The 26,111-nt window shown below is 43.6% G+C and overlaps 1 protein-coding gene across 2 annotated transcripts in view; it reads left to right on the top strand.

Moving 5' to 3' along the window:
* RAB3GAP1 (RAB3 GTPase activating protein catalytic subunit 1) overlaps nucleotides 1-26,111 on the top strand; it is a 49,042-nt gene that overhangs the window by 11,384 nt on the left and 11,547 nt on the right. Inside the window, exons 10-23 of one of the 2 annotated variants that reach the window (XM_078603751.1) lie at nucleotides 718-786; nucleotides 1,772-1,845; nucleotides 2,869-2,961; nucleotides 8,070-8,245; nucleotides 9,258-9,362; nucleotides 10,731-10,903; nucleotides 12,226-12,280; nucleotides 12,705-13,208; nucleotides 14,464-14,601; nucleotides 16,351-16,416; nucleotides 17,883-18,162; nucleotides 18,847-18,950; nucleotides 20,339-20,454; nucleotides 20,640-20,742. In XM_078603751.1, coding sequence (XP_078459877.1) covers nucleotides 718-786; nucleotides 1,772-1,845; nucleotides 2,869-2,961; nucleotides 8,070-8,245; nucleotides 9,258-9,362; nucleotides 10,731-10,903; nucleotides 12,226-12,280; nucleotides 12,705-13,208; nucleotides 14,464-14,601; nucleotides 16,351-16,416; nucleotides 17,883-18,162; nucleotides 18,847-18,950; nucleotides 20,339-20,454; nucleotides 20,640-20,742 — 2,056 coding nt within the window. Of the gene's footprint in view, nucleotides 1-717; nucleotides 787-1,771; nucleotides 1,846-2,868; nucleotides 2,962-8,069; nucleotides 8,246-9,257; nucleotides 9,363-10,730; nucleotides 10,904-12,225; nucleotides 12,281-12,704; nucleotides 13,209-14,463; nucleotides 14,602-16,350; nucleotides 16,417-17,882; nucleotides 18,163-18,846; nucleotides 18,951-20,338; nucleotides 20,455-20,639; nucleotides 20,743-26,111 lie in introns of those variants that run through there. The other variant, XR_013586513.1, reaches the window with a different exon arrangement.

Genomic DNA, 26,111 nt, shown 5'->3' on the forward strand with positions numbered 1-26,111 from the left:
TTTGACCAATACCAGTTACAGTGTGTTTTTTTTCATGATGGTAACGATTGATGACTGGGCATGATGATGATGATGATTATTAATAGTGATGACAAAGATGACAATTACGACAATGATGAAGATCATGTTGATTATGATGACTTCTGGTCCACACAGTACTGGGCAGCACTACGATGATGCGTCGTGGAGAAGTTTACTGGCACAGCATCAGCGAGATTTGGCCTCGACTGTAATAATCAGTGTTTAGATAATGCCATTACTCCCCCCCCCGAGTTATCATCCCACTCCATCTCCATATATATATATAAAGGCAAAGTTGTGATTATGTGTGTCTGTTCAAAATGTTTAGCGTACTTCCCGGGGGGGGGGGGGGCAAGTGAGCTGTGACGTCAAATCTGTCACGTGACCCACGCATGCGGAAGCGTCACGCATTGTAGTGTAGTGGTTAGCGCGCTGCGTTACGAACCCGGCGACCCGAGTTCCATTCCCGCTCACGGGCACCACCGGTGACGATTATTTCAACTGGTCCTGGGCCTCTCCTAGGTCGACTCAGCCTCAAACGAGTAACTGCTGTGGTGTGTGAACATTGCCACTGGAGAGACAAAGGCGGCCGGGTGTGGTGAATGCAAGTTCTGGGCGAAGCCGGGGTAGTAAAGCTAGTGTTTAATTTACGAAGTGCAGATGTGTCGTATTGATCCTGTGGTCTTCCTTTGGCAGTGAACTGCACCTCGCCACCACTTGGCCACATCTAACAGAAGACATTATCGTGGATAATGACGTTTACTCGTAAGTAGAGCGTGCACGCATTGCATAGTCTTGTAAATATCAGGTGAGTATTTACGTGTTGCCAAGTGGTGCTGTGGCAAGGGATGGGGCTTTGGTCAATGAGAAGATTGTCAATTAAAATCCCTGTCATTGTTCAACGCAGTTCGCAATCCATCTGTATGAGAAGTCAAGTGATTCGTTTATAAATCAACTGTCTTCTGTCATGGGAATGTGGAATTGGGACTGCTGAATTAGAGCCGCGAATGGAGATGAATGTTCCCCAATGTTTTTTTTGGAGAGGGATGCGCTTTATTATTTATGCACAATTAAATGTTTCTACATCATTGGTTAATTGATCAAAGTCTGCAGGTGGTGTCAGCATAAATATATTTATTTTCATGTCTGTGAAATATTCTGAAACCTGGTGTTGTAGAGCCAAGTCTCATGCCACAAATTACTAAGAAGTGTCTGCCTGTTCTCAGAGCTTAGCACTACTTCTAGATTTGAAGCTTTCGTGACTGCAAGGATTCATACTCTTTGTTTTTTTCGGTAAAGTCACGTAGGTAAAAAATAAAATAAAATAGATGAAAACAACTAAATTAAATCACGACGTTTCGGGCACACCACAAGCATCCTTCTTCAGGTGGGGACAACGTAGCGAAAGCACAACCGCCGCCTGCATCACAAAGCTTCAGTTTGAACTCCATGCGTTGCCTCCCAGCGCCCCCCCCCCCATGCCTCACAACGTTGCCTCCCAGTCCACAGCCCGCCCACACACTCACCATGGCCCCTCCCCTCCCTCCATCCCCCGCGACTATATAATTCATCGTCACAGACATCTCTTAGACACACTTAAGCGGTTGTGCTTTCACTACGTTGTCCCCACCTCAAGAAGGGCGCTTGTGTTGCGCCCGAAACGTCGTGATTTAATTGAGTTGTTTTCACTTAGCACTACTACTACTACAATTGACAGTGACATTCTTGTCTCTGTGTCCTTGCTGTCCAGTGATCTCGACCCAGTTCAAGCCCCTCAGTGGTCCGTGCGAGTGAGAATGGCTGATAACCCACAGTGCCTTCTGGGTAAGTTGGTACTTTACCCAGAGTGCCCACTGTTGTTGTCATTGTTGTCATTATCAGCCTCTAACGTCGCACTGCTGGGCAAAGGCTCCCACGTTTTATATCATTCCTTTGCTTAGTTCTTGTCTGTCCCTTGACTTCTTTTTGCTTATTTTTCCTTTTCTCAGTCTCCACTCCAAAGGTAATTTTGTCTTACCATCTCTCGTCAATTGTTTTCTTGACGTGTCCTGCCCATTTCCACTTGATTTCTTTTGCTTTAACAAAAGCATCGGTGATCTGTTTATTCTTCCTATTCTTATGTTTTTATACCTAGCTCTTCAACTCCAAAAATGTTTCATTCCAAAGATGTTTGGTAAACGTGTAGCATGGTTACTTGTTTACAGTGGTAACTGGGTAAGTTGATATATGCCAGTTTGCATTCATTTGCTTTTTAGTAAATCTGAACATGGCCATTTGCCCACGTTGCCTTTTAGAAAGTATTAGTCCATGGCTATTTTCCCATAGTGATTTATTTTTGCCAAAATATGAGGCTTGACCTATCATTTCTCTTAATGAAAAAATATATTTTTATTGCATTGCTTAACAAGAACATAATTTTGCGAAAGTGACACTTTCCGCATTTGCATAATTTTCTCTGCAGAAGTCTAAATCATCCTAGAGCCTATGTAACCATGTTGCCATGAAATGTGAATAAAAAAGGAAACTTCAGGACGTAAAAATGTCATGTTTATCGTTTATTCAGCTGACTTATGGTTATAAACCGGAGAAGATCACTTCCCTAAAGCTACACGTTTATAGCGTTTTTGGCATACATGTTGGGCTCATCAAAACATGGCAATTTAACCAAAGTGTCTTCTACACAAGTTACACCAACTTACTGTTAATTAAAAACAGGCCGCGTCCTTGTGTTGTCATCCTTTTAATGGAGCCTCTCAACTTTGCACTGAGTATTTGTTCATGCGATGTGGGCTGTTAGTCACAAGCGCAGAGTTCATTCATAGAGGCTCCTTGTATTTTCTGATGCAGGGGACTTCCTGTACGAGTTCCACTCATTGTGCCATCGCAAAGAATCCACCGACGAGCTGCTGGGGAAGGCGGTCTTCGACGATGAAGCCAAAGGTATTTGTTGAAACTGATGCGCCATATAACATTGACAGTGCAACTACAGGTAGTCCTCTGCTTACGATGGAGATGCGTTACGATGACCCCATCGTAAGTCAAAAATATCATAAGTCGAAGATGGCCTAGCCTACCCAGGAGTCTTAAAGAATGGTGATAATTTAGCAAAACAAAGCAATTTACATTACCGTACTGTATATACTATATACTGTATGTATTTATTAATTACAACACTGTATTGCACAGTAAAATATAAAGTAAAATAACAAGGTAAATTCGTAGACTATATATTTGAACTGCAATTTAATAGAAAGTTTTTTCAGGAAACAATCCTATCTGCTATTAAAAAACTTTTAACATGCATTGAACGTATCGTATCGTATCGTGGTAACCCTAAAATGAAATCGCTAAAGCTACGTATCGTACATGCATTGAACGTATCGTTCGCTGCTGCGATTGCCTGCCGCGCGAAATTTTTAATATTTTACAATTTTGTCGTATCGCTATCGCCATCGTAAGATCAAAATATCGTAAGTCGGACCACCGTAATTCGGAGACTATCTGTATTTGTGAGTGTGGTTTGAATTTTTCAGCTGCCATGCACGTTATGATCAAGAACAACATGACCACAGTTAAAAGAAAATGCAACCCAAACAGTGCACTATTATTTTTCTCAATTAGCCAAAGGGAATTTATTTTGCAGGAGTGCATTAGTTGAAATGAATTTACATAAAACTACGACAATTTTTGTTACCTCTGAAAGCACAAATTTTGGATTGAGCATGATGTGCTACTCATTCAGGTTCCTTGATGTGAGAAAAACCATTAGAGATTTTTAGTTTACCAGGTAAGGCCCACTGAGCTAAATAGCTCTTTTTCAGAAGTGATCTGGTCGGGAATGATAGCTCAACAAATGGGTTTATCACGTGGAAATGTTTCGCAGCCAAATACTTTCAATGCATGTTTCTAAACGTGGAGGGAAAAACCGCAAGACCTGTAGAGAAATATCCACGCGACCATGGGTTGCAATATTGAATGTTATGTGGATAGACTCGCCCTTGGACTCGCCGTTGCCAGATAAGTTTTCACAACTGGCTCAAGGCTGTACACCAAAGATAGTGGCTCAGGGCTGTACACCAAAGATAGTGCCATCCCAATTTAGTCTTAGTTGGAAAGCACTTAAAAATAACGTATTTTTTATCATCAATGTATTTCATTTGGAAAATCCCTTGACATGGAAAATCTCATTTACCAGGGTGTCCACAATATATAAACACTTGTATAAATTACACCTCAACAACTACTGACCTGGTTGTTACAGCGTTAACAGTGTATTTGTATTCATGTGCATGAACACATGAATGCACCAGCACGCGCACAATAATGCATGTAATGCTAGTTCAGGTAAGGTTGATAAAGATATTGCAGTGCACGTGAAGATTAGCAGGGATGATGATTTGATAGGGATTTTGGTATTATTGCATTGTTCAGTTTGTTCCCTTAGCAGTAGGGGTGTTTAATGATTCACCTCTGTCATGATGAAGAGTCATGATTTGATTGAAGAATCGATTCTTTTTTAACAGTGCGGTAAATGTAGCGACCTCTTTTGTCAGCTACAGGGGTCACGTGGACCCATGACATATAACTTATCAAATTGAAAAGCTACGACTCTTCCACCCACGATTCATTATATGAGTGTGAATAAACGTATCATTGCACCCCTATTTTGCAACCATACGTATGGCTAGTTGTCCTACAGATGTTCCGGATAATCACAGTGACCATATTCATATTCGGAGCAACAGTTGTGTTGATTTTAGAGTAAAATAATGACAAAAAACAAAGCACTTTTGACCCACGTGCTATTTTCTATTTATCTTTAACTTTTCCTACGTGTTTAAAATTAAAACCAATTCTCATCCTTATTTTGAGGCAGCATTCGTTCGGAGATTAAAAAAAAAACTTCAGCATAAAATATATAGTAGGATAATGATTCAAAACATGTTGCAAAATCTCCACCTAGGAATTGTTGAGTTATGTTTTCAAATTAACAGGGACTTAGAGACAAATGCAATCGACGCTTGCATTTGGCAAGTGCAGGTAACTGTGACACCATTGACTTTCTAATACCCAGGGTTGCAACAACACGATGTAGAGTCAAAAGTGGCAGCTCCGTGCTAAACATTTAGCGGCGCTCATCTCCAGTGGCAGACCTGAGCCAGAGATGGAACTTCCAAATTCCCATGCCTTTGGCCAGTTTTATCCATATCACAATCTTTTTTTCATACTGGAGAAATCCGATGAGCTATGTAGCTCAGATGTCCAGCAGGATGGTCACTTGACTTCCAATAAAGTAGTACCTAATTTAACGACCCCAGGGTCATAATGGACTGAGTTGGCCGCTTCTAGATTTCAGCTCGGAACCAAACCATGTTGACGGTGAGCCGAATACTCTTCTATAGCGCCAACCTACCAGGTTATGTATTTACCGTGCATCGTGTGGTTATATTATTGTACCCTGTAATAAATGTCCTTGGATATTACCCCACTTTTGCTTGATTCCTTTCCTGCTACTTGATTGTAAGTGTTATTATTTCATATTATTAAAATATTTAACCGGGAAAGTCTAATATATGTTTATCTTCATTGTCTTGATGACAGAGAGGCAAGGAGAAACACAAACATTGCATTCAATACAAGAAATAATGTAAAATATATTTTAAGTTAAATGCTAAAATACTGACACTGTCCTTTACTTTTCTAACTGTAATTTTATCTTGCTGGCCATTCTGTTATCTGCCTTAGAGCCTCTGATTAGCTCCTGTGCTGTAAAAAAAGGCAGAGTTGCAGAACTGTGCAGTCTAAATTGGGAAGGATCGACCTGCTAATCTGTTTTTTTGTCAAGCAACCCAGCTTGAAAGCCCTGAGACATTGCTCCTGGATGAGACCACTGGTGGAGGGAGTGGCGTGACACGTGCCTCCCCAATGATCCGATCGAAATCCCTAATTTTGATCAGATCATTGGGGTTTATTAGTAATAAATCGGCATTTTGCGACCCCCACTGCCACTGTGTAGCATATTATTACGTGCCAGGGACTCTATGAGATGATAGGACAATAGTCTGAGTTCCTTAATTGGCAATACGTAACGGCAAAGCAGTTATAAGTGACTCAGAATTGTGCGCAGTTGCGTATACAGTCCACGACTTCTCTGAAGGCATCAACACCTTCAGCGAGCGCGATGCCGATCACACACGGTTCGAATTCGACCCTCAATCGATGGCTGTGCCATCGCCGCACACGCTTCGAATAAAAATCAAGGGACAAGTCCTTACTTACTAACAACTCTATCATTTTTCATTGTTGGAGGGGTTGCCACCCCTACCTGAAAATCCTGGCTCCGCCATTGGATGAGACAATTAATCCAGCAGCTCACCGTGTGGACAAGTGTCCTTCCACTGTCCAGATCGGCTCCTCATAGAGCCTGCGTTGGCGCGTCTTGACGGGTAATTTGTGTCACTGATTTGATTAGTTTTTGCTCGATATGTAGGCAGCGCTGTGTACCTGCTAGAATTGTTGCCTTCACCAATGATTCCTACTGTTGGCAATCCGATTTTGTTCATGGGGGTTTATCGAAGCTGTAATATTGACATTAAACAACCTGTGACATTCTTCATAAGAGTAAGCTAGTGTGTGCTTCTTTAGACAAAGTCGTAGTGTATCTGTTCAAATAATGTGTCGATGCTCTGCATCTTTTTGACAGCCATGGTTCAGTCGTGGATAATTTCACCTTTGTACGGTGGGAGCTGTAGCAGAAACCACTGTTGATGTCCCACAAAAATGTAACAATAGCACTGATGCCCCGTAGTCTAAATGTAACATTAGCAGCAGCTAAATTGTGCCACGTTTATCTCCTCTGCTGACTAAAGTTTCCCATGCTAAAGTTACATTGTGGCTGAACGGGCTGTCGCCTGGTAAATTAATGAGAACTTCGCATTTTATTGTGTAGCGGTGAACAATCGTGAATTGTGACCATGATTATGCCAGTACATTTTTGTGAATGTGGTATTGTGGTGTCATTCGTATTTATTAGGTTAAAGCTGTTTTGCAAAGCATTGTCCATTGTTTTGTAACATATCTCTCGACTACAATACCAGCAGAAGTGTTTCCTTCGTTGGAGCTGATTGCACAACAATGTGCACAGTGCAAAATGCTGTTTTGTATTGCTTTGGACGTCAGCAGTGATAGAGCTTTGGATAAAAGGCCCCTTATCACAGGATTGTAGCATTTGCATCACTCACTCAGGGCTGCCAATAGGGATAAGCGCTGCTCAATGTGTTTTTTATATTAGTTTTTAAATTCTTCATTTAAAAATTTTCTTAATTCTGCTGATTTATTTCTAAACAAAGTTACTGTTTATATGGACATTTCATCTCTGCATATATGTTTGGTCTGTGTATATGTCTGTAATATATATACTTTCATCTTGGATTGAATTTAGCAATGCACTTATATAATTTGATGTAGTTTTATCTTATGAGAACATGTATTATTAATCTTATTTGGGTATATTGTATGTATATTGAACTTATTTTGTACCGTACGTAGCCAACTGCGCTACATTTTGTAATAATGCTACTATGTACGCTTGAAATTTCGAATGTGATTCAGTTCAAACTTAATTTGGAGCTGATTCAGTTGTTGTAATCGCAGCATCACGTCCTTTGATAATGTAATATTGCAAGAACAGCAACTATTGTTTGTCCCTTCTCAACCCAGCATGGAGATGTGGTGATCAGTTTATTCATTTTACCATCTCTGTTGTAAAGGACAAACATTTACAATTCACAGCACTTTGTTCAACCACTGCTGGATCAATGCACAGTGCACTAACCACTGTGCCACCACTACAGAAAGTATGAAGATGAAATAGAAACATGTCCCGCATTATAAACAGCACGATGCGCACTTGTTGAGTTCCCCTCGCAACGTCCCTTTGTTCTGAAGGTGTCACATCAGTGGTGCGTGCGGCCAGGTGGCGATTCTGATGTCTAATTCACCTTTCTTGTTGTCTCTGCTGCCTACTCCACCACGCCCCCCGTCACCAGAGGGAGCAGACATCAGCCAGGCGCTGCAGAGGCTGACGGAGCCCGTTCCCGTGCACATGCCCACGCTCTCCTCCATGAGCAGCATGGTGCAGGGCGCGCGCAAGCGCATACGCAGCCGCCGGCCTCGCGCCTCGGAGACGCCCATCCCCAACGCCCTGCTCAACTCTATGCTGCTGGTGCGCATTTGCGCGTGTTTGTGCGCATGGGTGCATGTGTGCGAGTATAGTGGAAGCGTGGTGGTTAGTGCGCTGCGGTACGAACCTGGCGATCCGAGTACTATTCCCGCTCACGGCCAACACCAGTGATGAATATCTGAGCTGGTATTGGGGCCTCCCCTAAATCGACTCGGCCTCAAATGAGTACCCCGTGTGATGTGTGAACATCGCCACTGGAGAGACAAGGCTCCATGGTGCTGGCCACCCACCCCTTTGTGTTCTGGCCTTCATAAGTGCTCGCTAGCAGCACTTGCCCCAACAGTCTGTGAAGGCTTTCCAGGGGATCTTTGGCTTTTCATCCCAACAGCCTGTTTAAAGCTGTCTAAATTGCACCCAGTGTGGCAGAAATCCCGTTGTGGTAGCACCACCACCACCACTTAATGTGGAATGGTGACTGTTATGCAGTGGTGTAGTGCTGAGTGCATGGCACTACATGGTTTCTAAGTGGTATCTAAACTTATCCTGGGCTTCCGATAGATTGACTGTGCTTGCTATAGTGTGTGAACAACAGCAAATAGGGAGACTTAAGTTTTCTGAGCATGTATGGTACTGGCCATACTGTCCCTTGTGTGCCTTGCCAAACTGAGTGGGTGCTCACTTATAGCACTTATCCTTACAATCTGTAAGGATAACAGGAGGTTCATTAATTTTTTGCGTATCAAAGTCCAAACTCAAAATGTTTCCATACCTAAAAAGCATTTTTGTTGGCATTAGCAGTGGTCATTCCACGCAACTTTTAATACTTGGCACCAATTTCATCAATAGATGAGTCACCCCCCTCCAATGGGATTTGAACCCAATTTGAATTACCTATCTCATTCTGGTCGGTTTTAAATCAATTTCCAAGTCTCCTTGAACATCCGCATACTGCACGGGCTTCATCTAGCACTGTGTGAATCGTGGCTTCAGATTATTACACGTGACAGATGCGTTCCCTAATTGCTGCTCGTCACATTTTCTTGTGCTGTGGCAGTACCTTTTCCCAGATGCAGCTGACAAGTCGGCAGAAAGCCCAGATGCTAAACCCACTACTAGTTCAGCCACAACAGCTCCAGTTACTGAAGACGATGAAATGGTGGTAAGTGATATGGGGGAGGGGGGGGCGGTTGGTGGATCACACAAACATACGTGATATGCTGCTGTGCACGGCATACCAATTAGCCTGGTAATAAGTTGCCTGTAGGATGGTAGTGCAGTAGAAATAGTCCTTGCAGTGTAGTCACTTGTGTGTATCTGTTTTTTCTCTGATATTTCTCCGTTGTCTCCTGAAGAATACACTTTCATAAACAGGTCTCAGAGTACCCAGGGGTTAGGTTCCGTGTACCCCTGCGTAAGCGCGAATTCGTGAAAGTTGGGGTTCGTCTATACAAGTGTATGTACAATGTATATAAATGTACATAAATGTACATTTATATACATTTTACAGTACTGTATAGTAAATTATTCACTAATGCGTAGCATCCACGTCAGATAGAACACTATAGCTTTTGGACTCGTTTCTTGCGCGAGTGATACAGTTACATGTTGTCAAATACACATTCACGTGATGGCGGGCGCCGATTTGACTCCTTGCTTCCCACGCCGTGCGTGTTGCGAAAGTACGAGTCACAAGTGTAAGTATTAATCGGGGTCGGTCGCGTATGAGCGGCTCCGCATACTCTGAGCCTGCGTACTCTGTGACCTTACTGTATGCATTCATAAGTTGTGGTGCAAAGTATGACACGGAGACAGATCTTCAGAAGGGCTGACACCAAGGTTTATTTGGAGGCTTACACCTAAACTGTTACTGCTCCCGCCTACACTCCTGGCTATTCTATTCTCCCCCTCCCAGGGAAGGGTACTGGGAATCCCTAACACCCCCCTAACTATCCGGGTTTTTCTCCCTGACTGGCCGAGGGATGATCCAACCCTAGTCAGTCGGGAACAGAGCCACTCTTAGTCCCGTGTTAGATTCCTCTACCCTGGGTCCCACTCTCAGCCTTCACCTTTCTCGGACTTCTACGACGACCCCCTTTACGTCACGGGTCCCCCCTTAAATACCCCAGGGGGACATCCCGTCACCGTACCGGAGGCGAGCGTGACATGACATCACTCACTACTCAACACATAGACCAACTACCTGGTATTATCCAAACTAACCTAGTTTGATTCCCGGCCATGGCCAGCACAAGTGGTGATTATATCAAGAGGTATTGGGCCTTACCTAGATTGACTCTGATTTAAATGATTGTTATCGTGTATAAATATCAGCACTGGGGAGACAAAGGTGTCCGTGCATGGTTGTGACCATACCACCCTCTCATGGGCTGTCCCGGCCTTCGTAGGTGCTCGCAAACACAGTCTTTGTGGCTGCACACAGAATATGTTTTTTGTCTATACTCTGTGTGTGTGTGTATTTATGCATCTGCGCACCGCTCACAATCTCTCCGCTTGATCTCCCCGCTAGACTCTGCATCGCAGCCTCAAGTCGGCGCCGGCTGACAGCCTGACCCACAAACTTGCGCTGTGCCTCTGCACCGTCAACTACCAGCACGGCGGCCTCAAGGGAGTGGCTCACCTTTGGCAGGAGTTCGTGCTGGAGATGCGCTACCGCTGGGAGAACAACTACATTATCTCCGGGTAAGAGGATCGTGCACTGCTTGGGATCCTTTCACTCTCGTCCGTTGAGTTTGTCTTCAGTTTAGAAGGAGTTTTGCAAATGTGACTGCATCTGGCATTGGGTGTTCCTCTTGGTCTCTGGGCGCCCATTACCAGTGACTGTCTCGGAGAAGAGGTTTGTCAAGATTTACACACTCGATGATTTGATGAGTTGACACGATTTGGCGTTTTGATTCAAAATACAAATAGATATTTTAATACTTGTGGCGGATATACACATCTATATTGGTGTGAGTCTATGTAATATATTGCGTGATAAACAAATTTGACTCGGAAATAATTGATTGTAATGTGCGCTATTCAATGTTTTTTTTATTGTGAGTGTAATAATTAGTTTTAATTGAGAAATCAATGAATTGTTGCGTCATGCTCAATAATAACCTGCCCTGTTCCATCCAGTACACGTTCCACCCATGACAACCTCTTTTTCCTCATTATCTCTTTCCCACTACATTTTATTTAAAACTTTCATGCAGTCGTATCCAATGCCATAACGATTTAGCTTTTGAGACATTTGGTACTGAGGCTGGATAGTAGGGTATCAAGGTTAGGGATAAAGCAGTGGTTAGGAGTGGGCCTTTTTCACCGTTAAAACTAAAAACGCCTTACTTTCTCATCTTCATCTCCTATGGGACATAAGGCAATAAGAAAAAAATAATTAAACTAATTAATTTTTTTATTTTACTAGCTAAGGCCCACTGAGCTCCTTAGCTCTTTTTCAAAACGACCTAGATCAACAAAGCAGCTTATTACGTGTAAATTTATAGCAGTGAAATACTCTAAACGCATGTTGATTCTAAATGTGGAGGGAAAAACTAGAGGACCCGGAGAAAAATCCACACAATCACGGGGGAGAACATGCAAACTCAAAATATATAGGCGTCAGGGTCGGGATCGTACCCACGACCTCCTGTATGCCAGGCAAGGTATTTAACATCTAGCCACCGTGGCACCCTCACAGGTGTCAAAAGGATGTGAGGTTGTACATTTAGGAGAAAACGTTGTGTCTTTAGGTAGTTTCATGCATGATTGTCTTTAAAATATATATTTCTGAAGTTATTTTTAAACGTTTCAAAGTACAAGCTTTCTACGATGTTATTGCGTGCGAGTACATTGTTGGATGAGGTAATCCACCTTGTGAGAGAAGTGAACATTTTTAAAGAGCTCAACATTTGTCTAACATTTGAAGTGTGAGTAAGGCCTATGTTACTATACATGGTTGTGTGTGTATGTCTTTGATTTGGTTTTGCTTAATTTATGATGGCCATCTTTTTCACCTCCAGATTAACACCTGGCCCTCCTGACTACAGCTGCTGTTTATTGCATCAAAAGCTACAGGTATTTGCTATATGGAAATACAAATTTCTGTACGGTGCTGTAGTCAGTCACAGTGCCTCACTTAAAATGGGACGTGGTAAGTTAAATTCCTGGTCAGGGGCTATCTTTGTCTTTGATCTTTTCAGCGTTAATTAAACGACTACCAGTTTGGGGAAAGCCAATATATGGTTGTCCCTGGGCAGGACAGGCATCCACCACTATTTTATTGGAAATGAACAGTGCTTGTCCTATGAGGAGACTGGTCCCCTGCAATGGGAATGCGAATGTGCACCATTGGCTCAAGGCTGTTGACTGAGATGAGCATCGCTCTTCACATGTTTGAACGAGGAGACACTTTGGCTTAATTCCGTTCGTTGCATACGCCATTAGTAGATTCATGGCTAATAATGCATCCTACCCATGCGATGCCCTTCCTGTCCCCAAGATGCTCAACTGTTGCATCGAGAGGAAGAAGAGCAGGGAGGAGAGGCAGCGCGAATCGGGCAGCGCTGGAGGAGGAGGAGGGCGTGCGGGCGGCAGTGACACCGCTCCGTCAACCTCAAAGAACGGGCGCAGGGAGGCGGCAGCCGGGAGGGCCGTGGAGAGACAGCAGCAGGGTGGCACATCCGCTGAGATGGCTGCACAGAAGCCATGGGACTCCTGGAGTGAGGACAGCGAGGACGAGTTCTTTGAGTGTGAGAGTGACCTGAGCGACGGTGGCGAGGGAGCAGAGGAGGGAGGGGAGGGATCGACAGAAGGGACGAGACAGAGTGGCATTGGCGATACGAACGAGGACACTGCGAGCAAAGTCGCGGAGAGAAAGGAGGAGCGCAAAGCGACAGCTGCTGCCAACGCGACCGCCCTGCGCAAGCCTGATGGACGTCTACACCAGCATGGGGAGATCACGCTGATCGAAAGCGGGGAGCCCCTGTACATTCCCATCACGCAGGTGACTGCAACAGCAAACTGTGCGACTGTCTTTACATCAGGCGGTTTGAGGTGTAATGCTTGTTTGCTTTCGGGCGGAATTTTGGACCGCTTGTTCACTTTGCGTGCACGCGAACCTGTGTGGTGGAAACGGTTACGATTCACTTTTGTTTGTGTTGATTCTTGAATTGAGAATATTATGTTCACTACTAGGTTCACTTTAAAAGGATGGGCTTTCATTTGATAGGAATACTTTTTTAAGTAAGTGTTACATTTCAGATAATTTGCAAGTTCGAGACATTAACTGTTAAAGACCGTGATGGTGATAACTTTGGGGGATATTCAGCCAACAATGAATAGAACATCGTTGGTGTTTTTTTACATCCAGCCCCATAGTACTGTGCTTAGATCACTGCATTTACAATTAAAAGGTTGCAAGTTGAAATCCCAGTCAGGGCTTGAAATCTCAAGTCACAATTTTTTTTATCACTTTTTGTGGGAAATCCACAGCACTTGGTCATCCTATGCAGAGACTGGGTATCACTGTGTAGTGGTGGTGTTGGTCCGTAATTGATCACTTTGGAGTGGGGTTTTTTGGGTCATCTGCTGACTCTCAAACCTGCTTGATTGTGAGATGACCAGGAGACGACAATTGCAGAAATTTGAGTTTTTACACTTTTTTACGTTATCACTCCATATGAACACATTTTCTTTTGGTAATCAGTTTTCCTCCCACATGTAAAATACTAATTCGAAGATAATTTAGTAAACATTCCAAGGTACAACCGATCTCAATGAACCTCCATGAGGTCAGAATTTCCAATAACACATTCCTGCGGAGGGAGCTGGTAGGAACGTTGGGTTGCTGGTCAATGGCCAGGGTCAACGGCGGCGTGGTGTATTCCGCAAATATGCCCGACTGTGAGGGCGGGCACAAGCCGGCATGAGTAGGTTAAACGTTGAGTTTTATAAGGGCACCACGGGGTGACCAGCCCCTCCCCACCCAGCCCCACCCCTCCCACCCCCCACCCAGCCCCACCCTCCCCACCCAGCCCCTCCCCACCCTCCCCACCCAGCCCCTCCCCACCCTCCCCACCCAGCCCCTCCCTCCCCACCCAGCCCCTCCCTGCACGACGGACACAATAATCCTCTGTGGGCTGGTGTAACCAGGAGGTTCCTACCAGTATAAAGGGCATTTATGTTCACCCCAAGCCTGGATACAAGTGCTGTGATGACTTCACTGCCACTTACTGGTGGATGGTGTCTGTGATGTGCAGGAGCCAGCTCCCATGACGGAGGACATGCTGGAGGAACAGACTGAGGTCCTCGCCAAGCTTGGGACCTCAGCAGAGGGAGCTCATCTGCGTGCCCGCATGCAGAGCGCATGCCTGTTGTCAGACATGGAGTCATTCAAGGTATGTGTGTCTTGCCCTCTCCGTAGAAGACCCGTGTTCGCATCTTCACTCTGAAAAATAAATAAACTAGGAGACCACGTTGGTATCGGTGTACAAACACAAAAAGCTTACCACATTGATCAATACTGCTGCCTTGTTTAGAGCTTGAATGAAGCCCATTTACTGTAGACAATAAAAAATACAACAATAAAGATGATGACGATGGAGACCGTGAAGATGATGGCAATGGAGACAACACACAGACATGAACCCACACACACAGATTCGCATCCATTTTTCTGCACACATAACATACATCATCATCACTAATTATATCATTTCTAGATTTGAAGCTTTTGTGACTGCAAGGATTCATATTCTTAGGCTGATATACATCAGCCTCACCTTAACAACTCTTTTTAACCAGTCTACACAATAAAGGCTAATTCCTAACAGCGTGCTTCAGCCGCACCGAACCTCACAATAATAATATCCAGGGCCTACCTTGGCTCCTCCCACCCTCAACCAGTATATATACAAGGACTGTTTTCTTGGAATTTCTCTTTCTTGATACAGCTATCGTGCTGTGACGGTTCCACCTGAAGACGGAGGCTTGTGTTGCCTCCGAAACGTCGTGATTTTTATTTTATTTAAATTTTACTTTTATTAATTTTTATTTACATTTTTTACCTACGTGACTTTACCGAAAAAACCTAAGAATGCTAATGATATCACACAACCCGTGCCGAATGAAAATATATTTGAAGTATGTGTTACGTTGAGAATATATTTCACATTTTCATCCCATATTGGAAAACGAACATGGTTTCAAACAGTTGTGGTCCCGGTGGTAGTTCCAGTGGTCTGAGTGCTGATGCTGGTGGTCATATTTGTCCAAGTAGTGGTCCTGGACATCTCAGTAGTAAGCCAGGTTTGCCTTAGTATAAAAGTCATGTCGGTCCCAGTGGTAGTTGTGGTGGTCCCACTAAGATGAGTTGTATTCCCATTGGGCCCAGTCCTCCACATGGTTGTTCCTGGTGGGGGGTTGGAGTGGGTGTGGGGCCTCATTGAGCCCTTACTTGACTCAGAGGTTGAGCTGCTCAACAAAAATGGAAGGCCCTTGGGACATGGACGGCCTAGTGAATGCCATCACGGGCACAGTCATTACCCACGTCTTTGCGCATCTCGCATGCAAGGGCATAGATACCTGAGTAAATGTTAGGTTGTGCATTTAGTTGATCTGTGTATAGCTTAGGTTTCAACTCGGCCTTCCAAACCCTGGGGTTTTCCAGACCCTCAACCAGACCCCAGGGTCTCCCGTCTTTCTTGAATGCCATGATAGAATCATGGTGAATTCAGGCCAGTTCCAAGTACTAGACACATTCTAAGCATTGGGAATATCTTTAAATGGTGATTCTGGCAACAACGACCACATGGTTTTGACCCCGATACTAGAGAGCCACTTTCAACCCGGCCACCCGGGATCCACAGAGTCTGGCCCCTCCACAGTTCCACGGTTCCACTGATCCCACGATCATTTTCACATTTGTATTCGATGGTAAGAATCTAATCGCAATTAAAGATAGCAATCATCAAATCGCCAAACTATGGAATTAACCACCTGTCTGCAATTTCGGATTTTTATCTGGCTTGCAATAGCCAAAGGAGATAAATGGTGCCCAATTGCTCATTTGGGCATGGAAATCAATACATTTTCTGGGAGATTGTGTTTGTGAGAGAGAGTGTCTCTTGTTACTATTTGGGTTGCAGGCTGCAAATCCAGGCTGCCATCTGGAAGATTTTGTCCGCTGGTACTCCCCACGTGACTTTGAGGAGGTATGACTTCATGTTTTTGTTTTACCAATAATACCAATACTTTATATGTCATATGCGAGTAGTTGAATTCTAATTGTCAGTGTGTGGGTTTATCTTTTTGATTGAATCTGCTTTGTTCATTAGGCTAGTTCGCTAAATTGTTTGTGAAAATGGGGTTCTATCCCACGTATGTATGTTGAACTTTTTTCACACCGTACGTAGTCAACCGTGCTCATTGGAGGTGCGGATGAAGGTCAACAAACTAAACACACACAAAAGTTCTAAAGATATTAGTTTTCAATTTACATTTAAAAGTGCATAGCTCCAGTGGCTTCCTCATATCAGAAGGAAGAGCGTTCCAGACGGTCGCATAAGTGTGTCTGAAAGTGTGTGATGCAGTGACCCTCTATCTTTAATAGAAGGGCAAATGCAATCCTAAAAAGCAAACAGCTGATGCTTTGGAGATGCACATAACTGCGCTAAGCATTCTTGGCTGTATGACACTTTGGAAGCTTTCTTGAATGAGGGGAAATATTTTTTTAAATATCATTCATGGCACTTTCGGGTCCATTGCCATAGCTCCCTATGGAGGCTTTTCAGCCGCAGTGGAATAATTTCTCAATTCACAAAGTGGCAGCCCCATGACTCCAGCGACATCGCAATGCAGGGTTCATTGTGGGAGTTGACCAGCGAGCGCAGGATAATGTAATTGCCTGGAGCATAGATTTGAGATGAAATACGAGTTTTATATATATATATAAAGAATTCGATTTGACTCATCACTTTGGTGTGTATTGGTATTGCTTTGATATTGTAGTAATGTACCTCATTATTTTATGGATTGCATCTTTATATTTTTTCATAAGCATGTCTGTCTTCTGCCTCTTAAATTTGCAGACTTTATGTGATCAATCTTCTGCATTTGGCGACACTTTTTATTAATCACAATTGCTGAGCACAGGCCCAAAGCCCCAGAAGGCCAGCAACAAACAACACCATTGAAGGTGTAGTAGATGAGAGTTAATACTTCTTTTTAATTGAGCAAGATTATGATAAGACCTTGGGAAGAGAGACGATGTGAGAGTATTCCAAAGTCGAGCAGTGCGAGGAAAGAAGCAGAAAGAGTCGTGTTGTGACCTGCAGTGTGCTCGTTGCCGAGTGTGGATGAAAGAAAGCATCCAGTTGGTGCAGACTGAGTCCTTAAAATGGGTGGAGAAATCAATGAGTGAAGTGCATTGAAAGAATACCCAGAGTAGTCGTGACAGATGAGTGATGAGACGTCTGATCGCGGGCGAGTGACAGGAGGGAATCAGCTCGTGCTACATCATCAATCAATCTGACTGCTTTACATTGACTTGTGTCAAGTGCGGTGAGGTAGGAACCGGGGTGCTCCCCAACTACGACAACAGCATTCCGACTGCGGTCGAATGAGTGCATGCTTTCTATTGTAACAGTTAAAAAGAAAGGCTTTGGCAACGGCTCTCCAGGTTCCTCCGGACGAGGACGCCGCCGACTCCAACGAGTCGGGCGCTCCAGCCGTCGCCCCCCGTGGGCGTCTGAGCGCTCGCATGCAGCTGCCAGGCAACGTGTGGGTGGAGGCGTGGGAGGCGACGCGCCCTATACCCGCTCGCCGCCAGCGACGCCTGTTTGACGACACGCGCGAGGCCGAGAAGGTGCTGCACTACCTGGCGGGCATGCGGCCGGCCGATGTGACCCTCCAGCTGCTACCCTGCGCCATTCACGCCGCCCTCCTCAAGGTCAAGGAAGGTGGGGTTCCCGGTTGAAAGGTCGGCAGCGAGGGCTCGTTCATTCTAGAAGCAGTCGGGGACCTGTCATGTTGATGATGAGCTATGTAGGAACCTATGTGTTTGTATGCATGTTGAACTGATTTTGCACCATACGTAGCCATCCGTGCCAATCGGAGGTGCGGGGGAAGGACAACAAACTAAACACAAAAAGCAGTTCCAAAGAAATTAGTTTTCAATCTAGATTTAAAAGTGAATAGCCCCAGTGGCTTTCGACTATCGGGATTGACCTTTGACCTGAGTAAAAAGGGGACCCATTATGTCTTCATGCTTATATTGTGAAGTTTTAAACTTTAAAAAGATTTTGGTTTTTGATGCAATAAAATGTTATGAAGGATTTCAGTGTTGGAAAGGATCACCCTGTCCATAGAACGTGTTGTTAACAGCTTGTACCTCCATAAGCCAATGTTGTGCCTCTACTGAAGGAATGTTTTCTGATCTGCTTTTCGGTCGTACCGTGTGTTATTCAGCTTTATGCTCGAAGTTTCGGTCATCATCCCGAAATCCGTTTCCTGAATAAGCTCCCAGTGCGTGGAGCCAAACGTAGCGCGTCGACGTGCCGAGTAACACGTCGGGAGAGCTGCGCGGAAAAACCGCGGACACCTGCACAGGAGCGTTCGCTCGTTTACGTCGCTTTCGTTTGCAGAGTCATCGGAGGACGTGCCGACAGTGAATAAGCTGCTCAAGGCGTCCGTGTCTCTCGCCAGCCGAATCCTCCGCCACCCCAACCCCGACCCACGCCGCCTGGAGGTCGGGTCCCCATGCATCCCACACAACTCGCTGGCCGGGGGCTCTTGGGCGGCTTTTCATTTCACTTTTTAACTCAAACAAATGGCGATAATTTGATTAATAAAAAAAAATAGCTCATAAAAATCAATGGGATGGACACAAATGGATACATCCTTCCAAATAAGTCAGAATCATAATGTTTATTCATACTGTAGAAATCCGATGAGCTATGAAGCTCGTTTTCACAGATTTCCAGTTGGGGCATGTTAGAACATTACAACAACACATGGTACAAAAACACGATAGGAGTGCAAAGTATAGAAAAGGTAAACAAATCACTCACCAAAAAATGCAACTAAATGTAAAATTTTTTATCTCACCAGGCAAAACCCACTGAGCTATTAGCTTCTTTTTCAGAAGCGACCTGGCCACAAATGATAGCTCAATGAAGCGGCTGATCACGTGGAAATTTATAGCAGCAAAATTATCGAAAAAATCTACCCCACTTGCAAACCGGATGAACTGTATATACGTCCGATATGTTTTGTGGAATGCATTTAGAATGCAGTGAAATTAGGTGTAAGTCGAACGTGGATGTATGTCATTATTTCCATTCACTTGCAGTTGTAATCTGGAACATACTAAAAAAAACAGTGTATAAATAATGGTCTATGATGCCAGTAGTGGCTGATAAAAAGAAATACATCTGATTTTGAAAATGTTAGTTACGTTACTGAAAATTCAACTAAGTGATGTAGCCCAGTTGCTGAAGTCAATTTAAGTAAATTGTCTCCCTGCTAAAATGAGTGTCGAGAAGTGTGCATCTTCCTTGGTGGCCCTGATCGTGGAAACACTTTGCCTTATTTGAATGTAATAACAGGTACAGTAAAACCTTGGATTGCGAGTAACTTGGTCTGCGAGTGTTTTGCAAGACGAGCAAAAAATTTAAGTAAATATGAATTTGATGAATGAGCGAGGTCTTGCAATACGAGTAGTACGTGTATACGCTTTGTCTGCCGAGCGTCACGTGATCACAACTGATATACAAGTTAAATTTCGATTTAAAGCTTTCGTGACTGCAGGGATTCATCCTCTTGGTTCTTTCGGTAAAGTCACGTTGTGGCCGAAACGTCGTGAGAATTATTTTATTATGTTTTATTTTTATTGTTTTATTATTTCAATTCTACGTGACTTTACCGAAAGAACCAAGAAGATGATATACGAGTGCTTTGATATACGAGTGCTTTGTATTACAAACACGTTTCCAGAACGAATTATGCTCGCAATCCAAGGTTTTACTGTATCGAGGTGTTCCTTCTCAATGGAGATTAATCTTATTGCATTCTCACCTGGTTAGGCAGAGGATGCTTGAGTGGATTGATTGAATGCGTTTGTGCTCCCGTTTGCAGGAGGTGATAAGCCAAGTGACGCTGGCGGAGGCGGTGATCGCCCGTGGGCGCTCGCTTCGTGCCAAGTTCGCCATCAACACATTTGACAAGGAGGAAGAGAAGACGGAGCTGGAGAGGTAATGGGACCACCATCATTACCATCAGCACCACCGGTGTCATCATTACATCAGCTTTAATATCATGCGTTTATTAATTATCACATTTATCAGTAATAGCAGCAGCATTACATTAATTACTGCAATAATTGTTTACGCTATTTTAATCCACCTGAACCCTACACTGTGTGTTTTATTGACCTCAGGTTTGTGTCGAGTTTGCTGGAGGAGCCGGAGGTTCCAGTCTTTGGTGCGGGAAGGGGCCCAGCAGGGAGCATCATCCACCGTCTCTTCATGAGTGCACAGCAGGTACGCTGTGCCACGCCTCACCGCTCCGCTGCGGGCTAGTGTTGTGCATGTGCAGACAACACGTGTTTGGGATGGCTTCATGGTTGCTGGTCTGGCAGTGGCATTTATGTTTTGAAGTTTAAGTGATTCGGGCTCAATCGCTAACCTGGGTGCGCTTTCAAGTCGCATCACGTAAGTAACAGGCTGTTTATCACAAAGACGAGAGGCTACACACAAACCATGCTGGACCAGTAGTGATCCTTGGATGGAGGGAATCAACAGTTTTTTTATACTATGAAATTATAATAAGAGTTTACTTATTTGTATTCACGAATGCCACACTGATTCCTAGGACTTTTTTCAGGAGGGTCCTGCATTAGGTTTTGATCTTAAGGTGTTTTCAGTGAATTGACGACTGTTTATACGTGCGGGAATGTAGGACAGAGTGCAGTTATTTTGTTCTCCAAAAGGCTTATTCACATTCACAGTCATATTCTTTACACCAGATTTAATCGAACGATCACACTCAGCCAACTTTTTAGATATCCACATAATGAGAAAACGTATTACACTCAACACAGGCAATGCGCTTATTAACTTGAGAATGGGCAAAAAACAACCGCCGATGACTCATTGCTCTCTGGTGAATTCATAATCTGACACTACCCACAACCTAACCTCATCTACCAAGACTATGTGAATGCTCTGTAAAACTCAATATCATTCCTAAAGGCCAGTCATATAAAATGTTTATCTCCTTGCACTATACATATATGTAAAATAAACCTTAATTTTTTACTAACCTATTGTTTTTGTCAAATTACGTATGTGCACATTTGCACTTCATCATCAAGTGTGCGAATTTATCCGTACACGCATACGTTTACATTGAGTCATTTGGGAGTACTATTTGGTTGTTTAGCTGGAGCACATCAACATTGTGCAACAATAGACACCCAGCCAGTGTGGCAACACCATCGTTAGCGCAGTTGTAAGGTGGCCAACTGGCTCCGAGAAGGGGGGGGAGAGGCGTTAATGCCGTGCCCATGTTAGAGGACTAAGCCATGACCGCTGACATTCTTGATTCACACTCGTGCAGCCATTTGTAATAACAAAGGCAGGTTGTTAAGTGTAACAAAGTATGCACCGAGGGGTGACCAGCGAATTATGCACAAGAAATAAAATAACTAGAGAGAGTGATTTGAGAGTGACAGTGATTTATCTCATTTTCTACCGACGTGACTTTACCGAAAGAGCCAAAGAGTATGGATTCCTGCAGTCACGAAAGCTTCAAATCAAGATATGCACAAGGATGAAAGCATAAACAAATTGTGTTCATTTCAAGACCAGCTCTGAGATTGTATGCTATACACAATGTGTCTCCCTGCTCATATAAGATTGGGGTAGAGCTCATTGCTATTAGCGGCCCGGAGTCAGTGGTGGAAATTACACATTCCTATTGTGAGGAAAGTATCCATATCGGGCTCCTCATTTGATCAACTGTGGATGAATGTTTAGATGAGTCAACTCCAAACCTGGATTTGAACGCACAGTCTTCTGATTGTGCAGTCATCCAGTTGGAGATAAAAAAAAGATAATCTATTAAAGATCCGCACAGTTGCTCTTAAAATTAAATGTCTGTAGGGTGCGCTGTAACACTGTGCATTGAATCACCTTGCTTTGCCAGCTGTGCTGTCACTTGCATTGCTCAATCACTTGTGAAAGTAATCGTTTTTTGGAGCCAGAAGCCATCACAGCAATTTTTCGTGGTCTTGTCCATTAGTCATAGATGCGCATTAGCCTGTGCCACCAGCCTCATGAACAAAGTTCAATGATAATGCTTCCATAATGGCCAATACAATAAGCCCTCACAAGTCCAATGTCAAATGAGCGTAGTTCACTGCTTTTATTCATTTACAGTCCTGAATTAGTTGGTGGAAAATCAATTTTTTTGTGGCAGAGTTACTCTAGCCTCTCCATAGAATGGTTACTGTTGACTACTTACAAAGTGGTACCTATTTTTTTGTTCTCAGAATGATGATGATGATGATGGGCTGAGTTGGCCACTGACTGGGATTTTAATTCACAATTTCTCTCACCACAGTGCCACCCAGACGGATATTAAAGGCACTAACTTCTACTGTGATAAACGTATCGACAGCCCACTCGCAAGGACACATAAATGGTTAATGTGACCACAGGCTGAGAGGCTTAAATCCCAATATAACAATGGCCTTTTCAAAATACCTCGCTTATGCATATACCGTTTTTGCTGAGCCTTTGAAGTAAAGCTATCAGGATAACATGACTGCTCTAAGTTAACCTTGTATGTCAGCTCGTATATATATATTTTTATCAGCAGTGCTTTTACAAACATTAAAGCAGTGTTTTAGGGATGCTTCAGTAGAAAAGCAATCACAGGATTGATATATTAGTGACTTAAAGCAATGAGTCATATACTGCACTAATGTGTGGGCAATGTGCTGTTTTAAATGTGGTTTACGCCCACCTCTTTCAACACACCTGGTAAGCGTGGAAGAGTAGACAAAATACGCAATATGAGTCTCTAGTTGAGGCCTGTCCAGCAGCATTAGCATTAACAAGCAATTGCAGGGAGCTCTTTCGATTTAAAGCTTTCGTGACTGCAGGGATTCATCTTCTTGGTTCTTTTGGTAAAGTCACATAGAAGGGAAATAATAAAATAATAAAAATAAAACATTATAAAATAATTCTCACGGTGTTTTGGCCACAACGCAAGCAGCCGTCCTCAGGTGAAGAACAGGTCTGTCGGGGAGACAGCGTCTGAATGTCTCCCCGACAGACCTGGTCTTCACCTGAGGACGGCTGCTTGCGTTGTGGCCGAAACGTCGTTATTTCCCTTCTACGTGACTTTACCGAAAGAACCAAGAAGATGCAGGGAGCTCCTTTACATCGACTGCATATAGTCTTGCCAAAGTGGTTAGCGCACTGTTCTGTAAACTCTGCCACCTAAGTTCAATTCCTGGCCTCACCAGTGGTGAGTGACATCCGAACTGGTTCTGAGTTTGCCCCCCCCCTCCATCGTCAACCCACACTGACCAGCGTGGTAGAGTATAGGTCAAACAACTTCCATGACCCACGTGGCTTGGGGAGGCATTCATCCAGCAGTGGATTATTATTAAACCCAACAACAATCAAGGCTGAGATTTTAATCCTGTATGTGAAAACGCTCAAAAGGATTAAGTGTCTCACGGGCCTCATTGCCCAAGTCAGAACAATCAGCCAGCAAACTCTTGAGCACCTCGGTTCGAATCCACGCAGGGGTCCATGATCAAACCAGATTGTCAAATATATTTAATTTGAAGGTTTGTTGTTCTTGGATCAATCACCAACGATATCATATTTAGTATATGTTTTGTATTTCATTCAGCTTAGCTTAGCTATGAAGCTGAATTTTTTTAATATTAGGATTTGATAGACTGCCATCTAGTGTTGGGTCAAACAGACTCCTTGAGTGTGTGGTGTCATTTACGAGGGCCATTCTGTGGCATGATGTGAAGATGCTGTGTCTTCTGAATAAGGTGTGGACTTTATTTTCCCTTTGATGTCACTCCCGCAGCACAATTTGATTGCAATTCGTCATGACGTTCAAAAGCTTTTATACTTTAAAACACAAACGCACATACACATACGTTTAAATTTCATTTAAGACATACGTGTCTATGTAAGTGAAGGGAATATGCAAACAACACAAACAACATGTGCATGACGTTTGCTCATTTCACCTGGAATTATTTAGTGTAAATTTCTGAAATTAATTTCACTTACACACTAAAAATGTTCGGGAAAAGTTGTCGTCAAATACTTCTGCAGTGTTTTGAGAAGCTGTACGTCTCCTCTCTATGCTTTAGCTGTGTCACGTCAACCAGTTGGCAATGTACATACCTGCAGGAAATGTCTCGGTTAAATTGGTTACCTGCGTCATCGTGCGGCTGTTTCGTCTCCAAACAGACGGACACTCAACGCCTGTTTCTCTATTTCTTTCTTGAAACAAACCAGCAATCCAGCCCATCAAATGGGATTACGCCTTATGTTTAGATTTTGCATAAAAACACTGATTTAATTGTGCTATTCTGTGAGATGGCATTAGACCTTAATATCGGTGGGGATAGCAATCATGTGGAAAGGTTTATGTCAAGAATGATCATTATTCCAGCTAGAGTCTTAGAATATTCCGAGGTATCTTTCGATGCTTTAAGCAAATTACGAACCAAAATAAATGTATTCAGCTGGTAGACACTGGCACAATGTCCAACTTGAATTTGTAAGGTTGTGAATTCAAATCCCAGTTGGAGGGAAACTTTACCCAACATCTCTTGGGTGTCGATAACATACATACCACATTGTGGGATGACAATAGTGCATCTGTGGAGAGACTGCCCCTCTCAAATAATGTGGAATTTCCACCACTGGTATAGTGCTGCCAACAGAGAATAGCACCATCCAATGCTCTAGAGGAGTCCTTTTAAAACTTCTCAGGAAAGCGACCTCTTTTTCAATATGCTAATGTTAGTGCCGTCTTACAAACACCATCTATTTCTAAAAACAATGTTCCCCCATATAGCCTTTACAGACTGTTGGGGCAATTACTCTTTGGTTCTTTTGGTAAAGTCACGTAAATGAAAAATTTAAATAATAAAATTAAAATAACTAAATTAAATCACGACGTTTCGGAGGCAACACATGCTTCCGTCATCAGGTGGAACAGCCACAGCAAAATTACTGTAGTGTTCCACCTGATGACGGAAGCTTGTGTTGCCTCCGAAACGTCGTGATTTAATTTAGTTATTTTCATTTTTCTTTTCATCTACGTGACTTTACCGAAAGAACCAAAGAGTATGGATCCTTGCAGTCACGAAAACTTCAGATCTAGAATGTTGGGGCAATTACTTGTGAGCGAGCACCTATTAAGGCCAGCACAGCACATGGAGGGGTGGGTGACCAGCACCACGCCCAGACACCTTTGTCTCCCCTGTCGTGATGTTTACACACCATGTACAAGGGAGCCCCAGCACCTGCTCAGATTATTTGTCGTTGATGTTGGCTGTCAGCGGGAATTGAACTAGGGTCGTGGGGTTCATTGCGCAATGCGCAACCAATGCACTACTGCTAAATTTACAATACATACACACACACATCATCACGCGCACGTGCACGAGTGTGCACACGTCAATACAAACATACAAGAAGTTACACGGACAAGTGTGCGCATTTACAAACATGCGCCTGCTTGCACACACACATGCGTACAAGTACATGAGCACACATGCACTCGCATGCACGTGCTTGTACAGCACACAAGCGCACGGGCACGCAGGCACATGTTCACGTTCGCACAGAGACGGGACACA

This window comes from Lampetra planeri, chromosome 21 (genome assembly GCF_965212315.1).
Source record: "Lampetra planeri chromosome 21, kcLamPlan1.2.h2, whole genome shotgun sequence".
Lineage (NCBI taxonomy): Eukaryota > Metazoa > Chordata > Hyperoartia > Petromyzontiformes > Petromyzontidae > Lampetra > Lampetra planeri.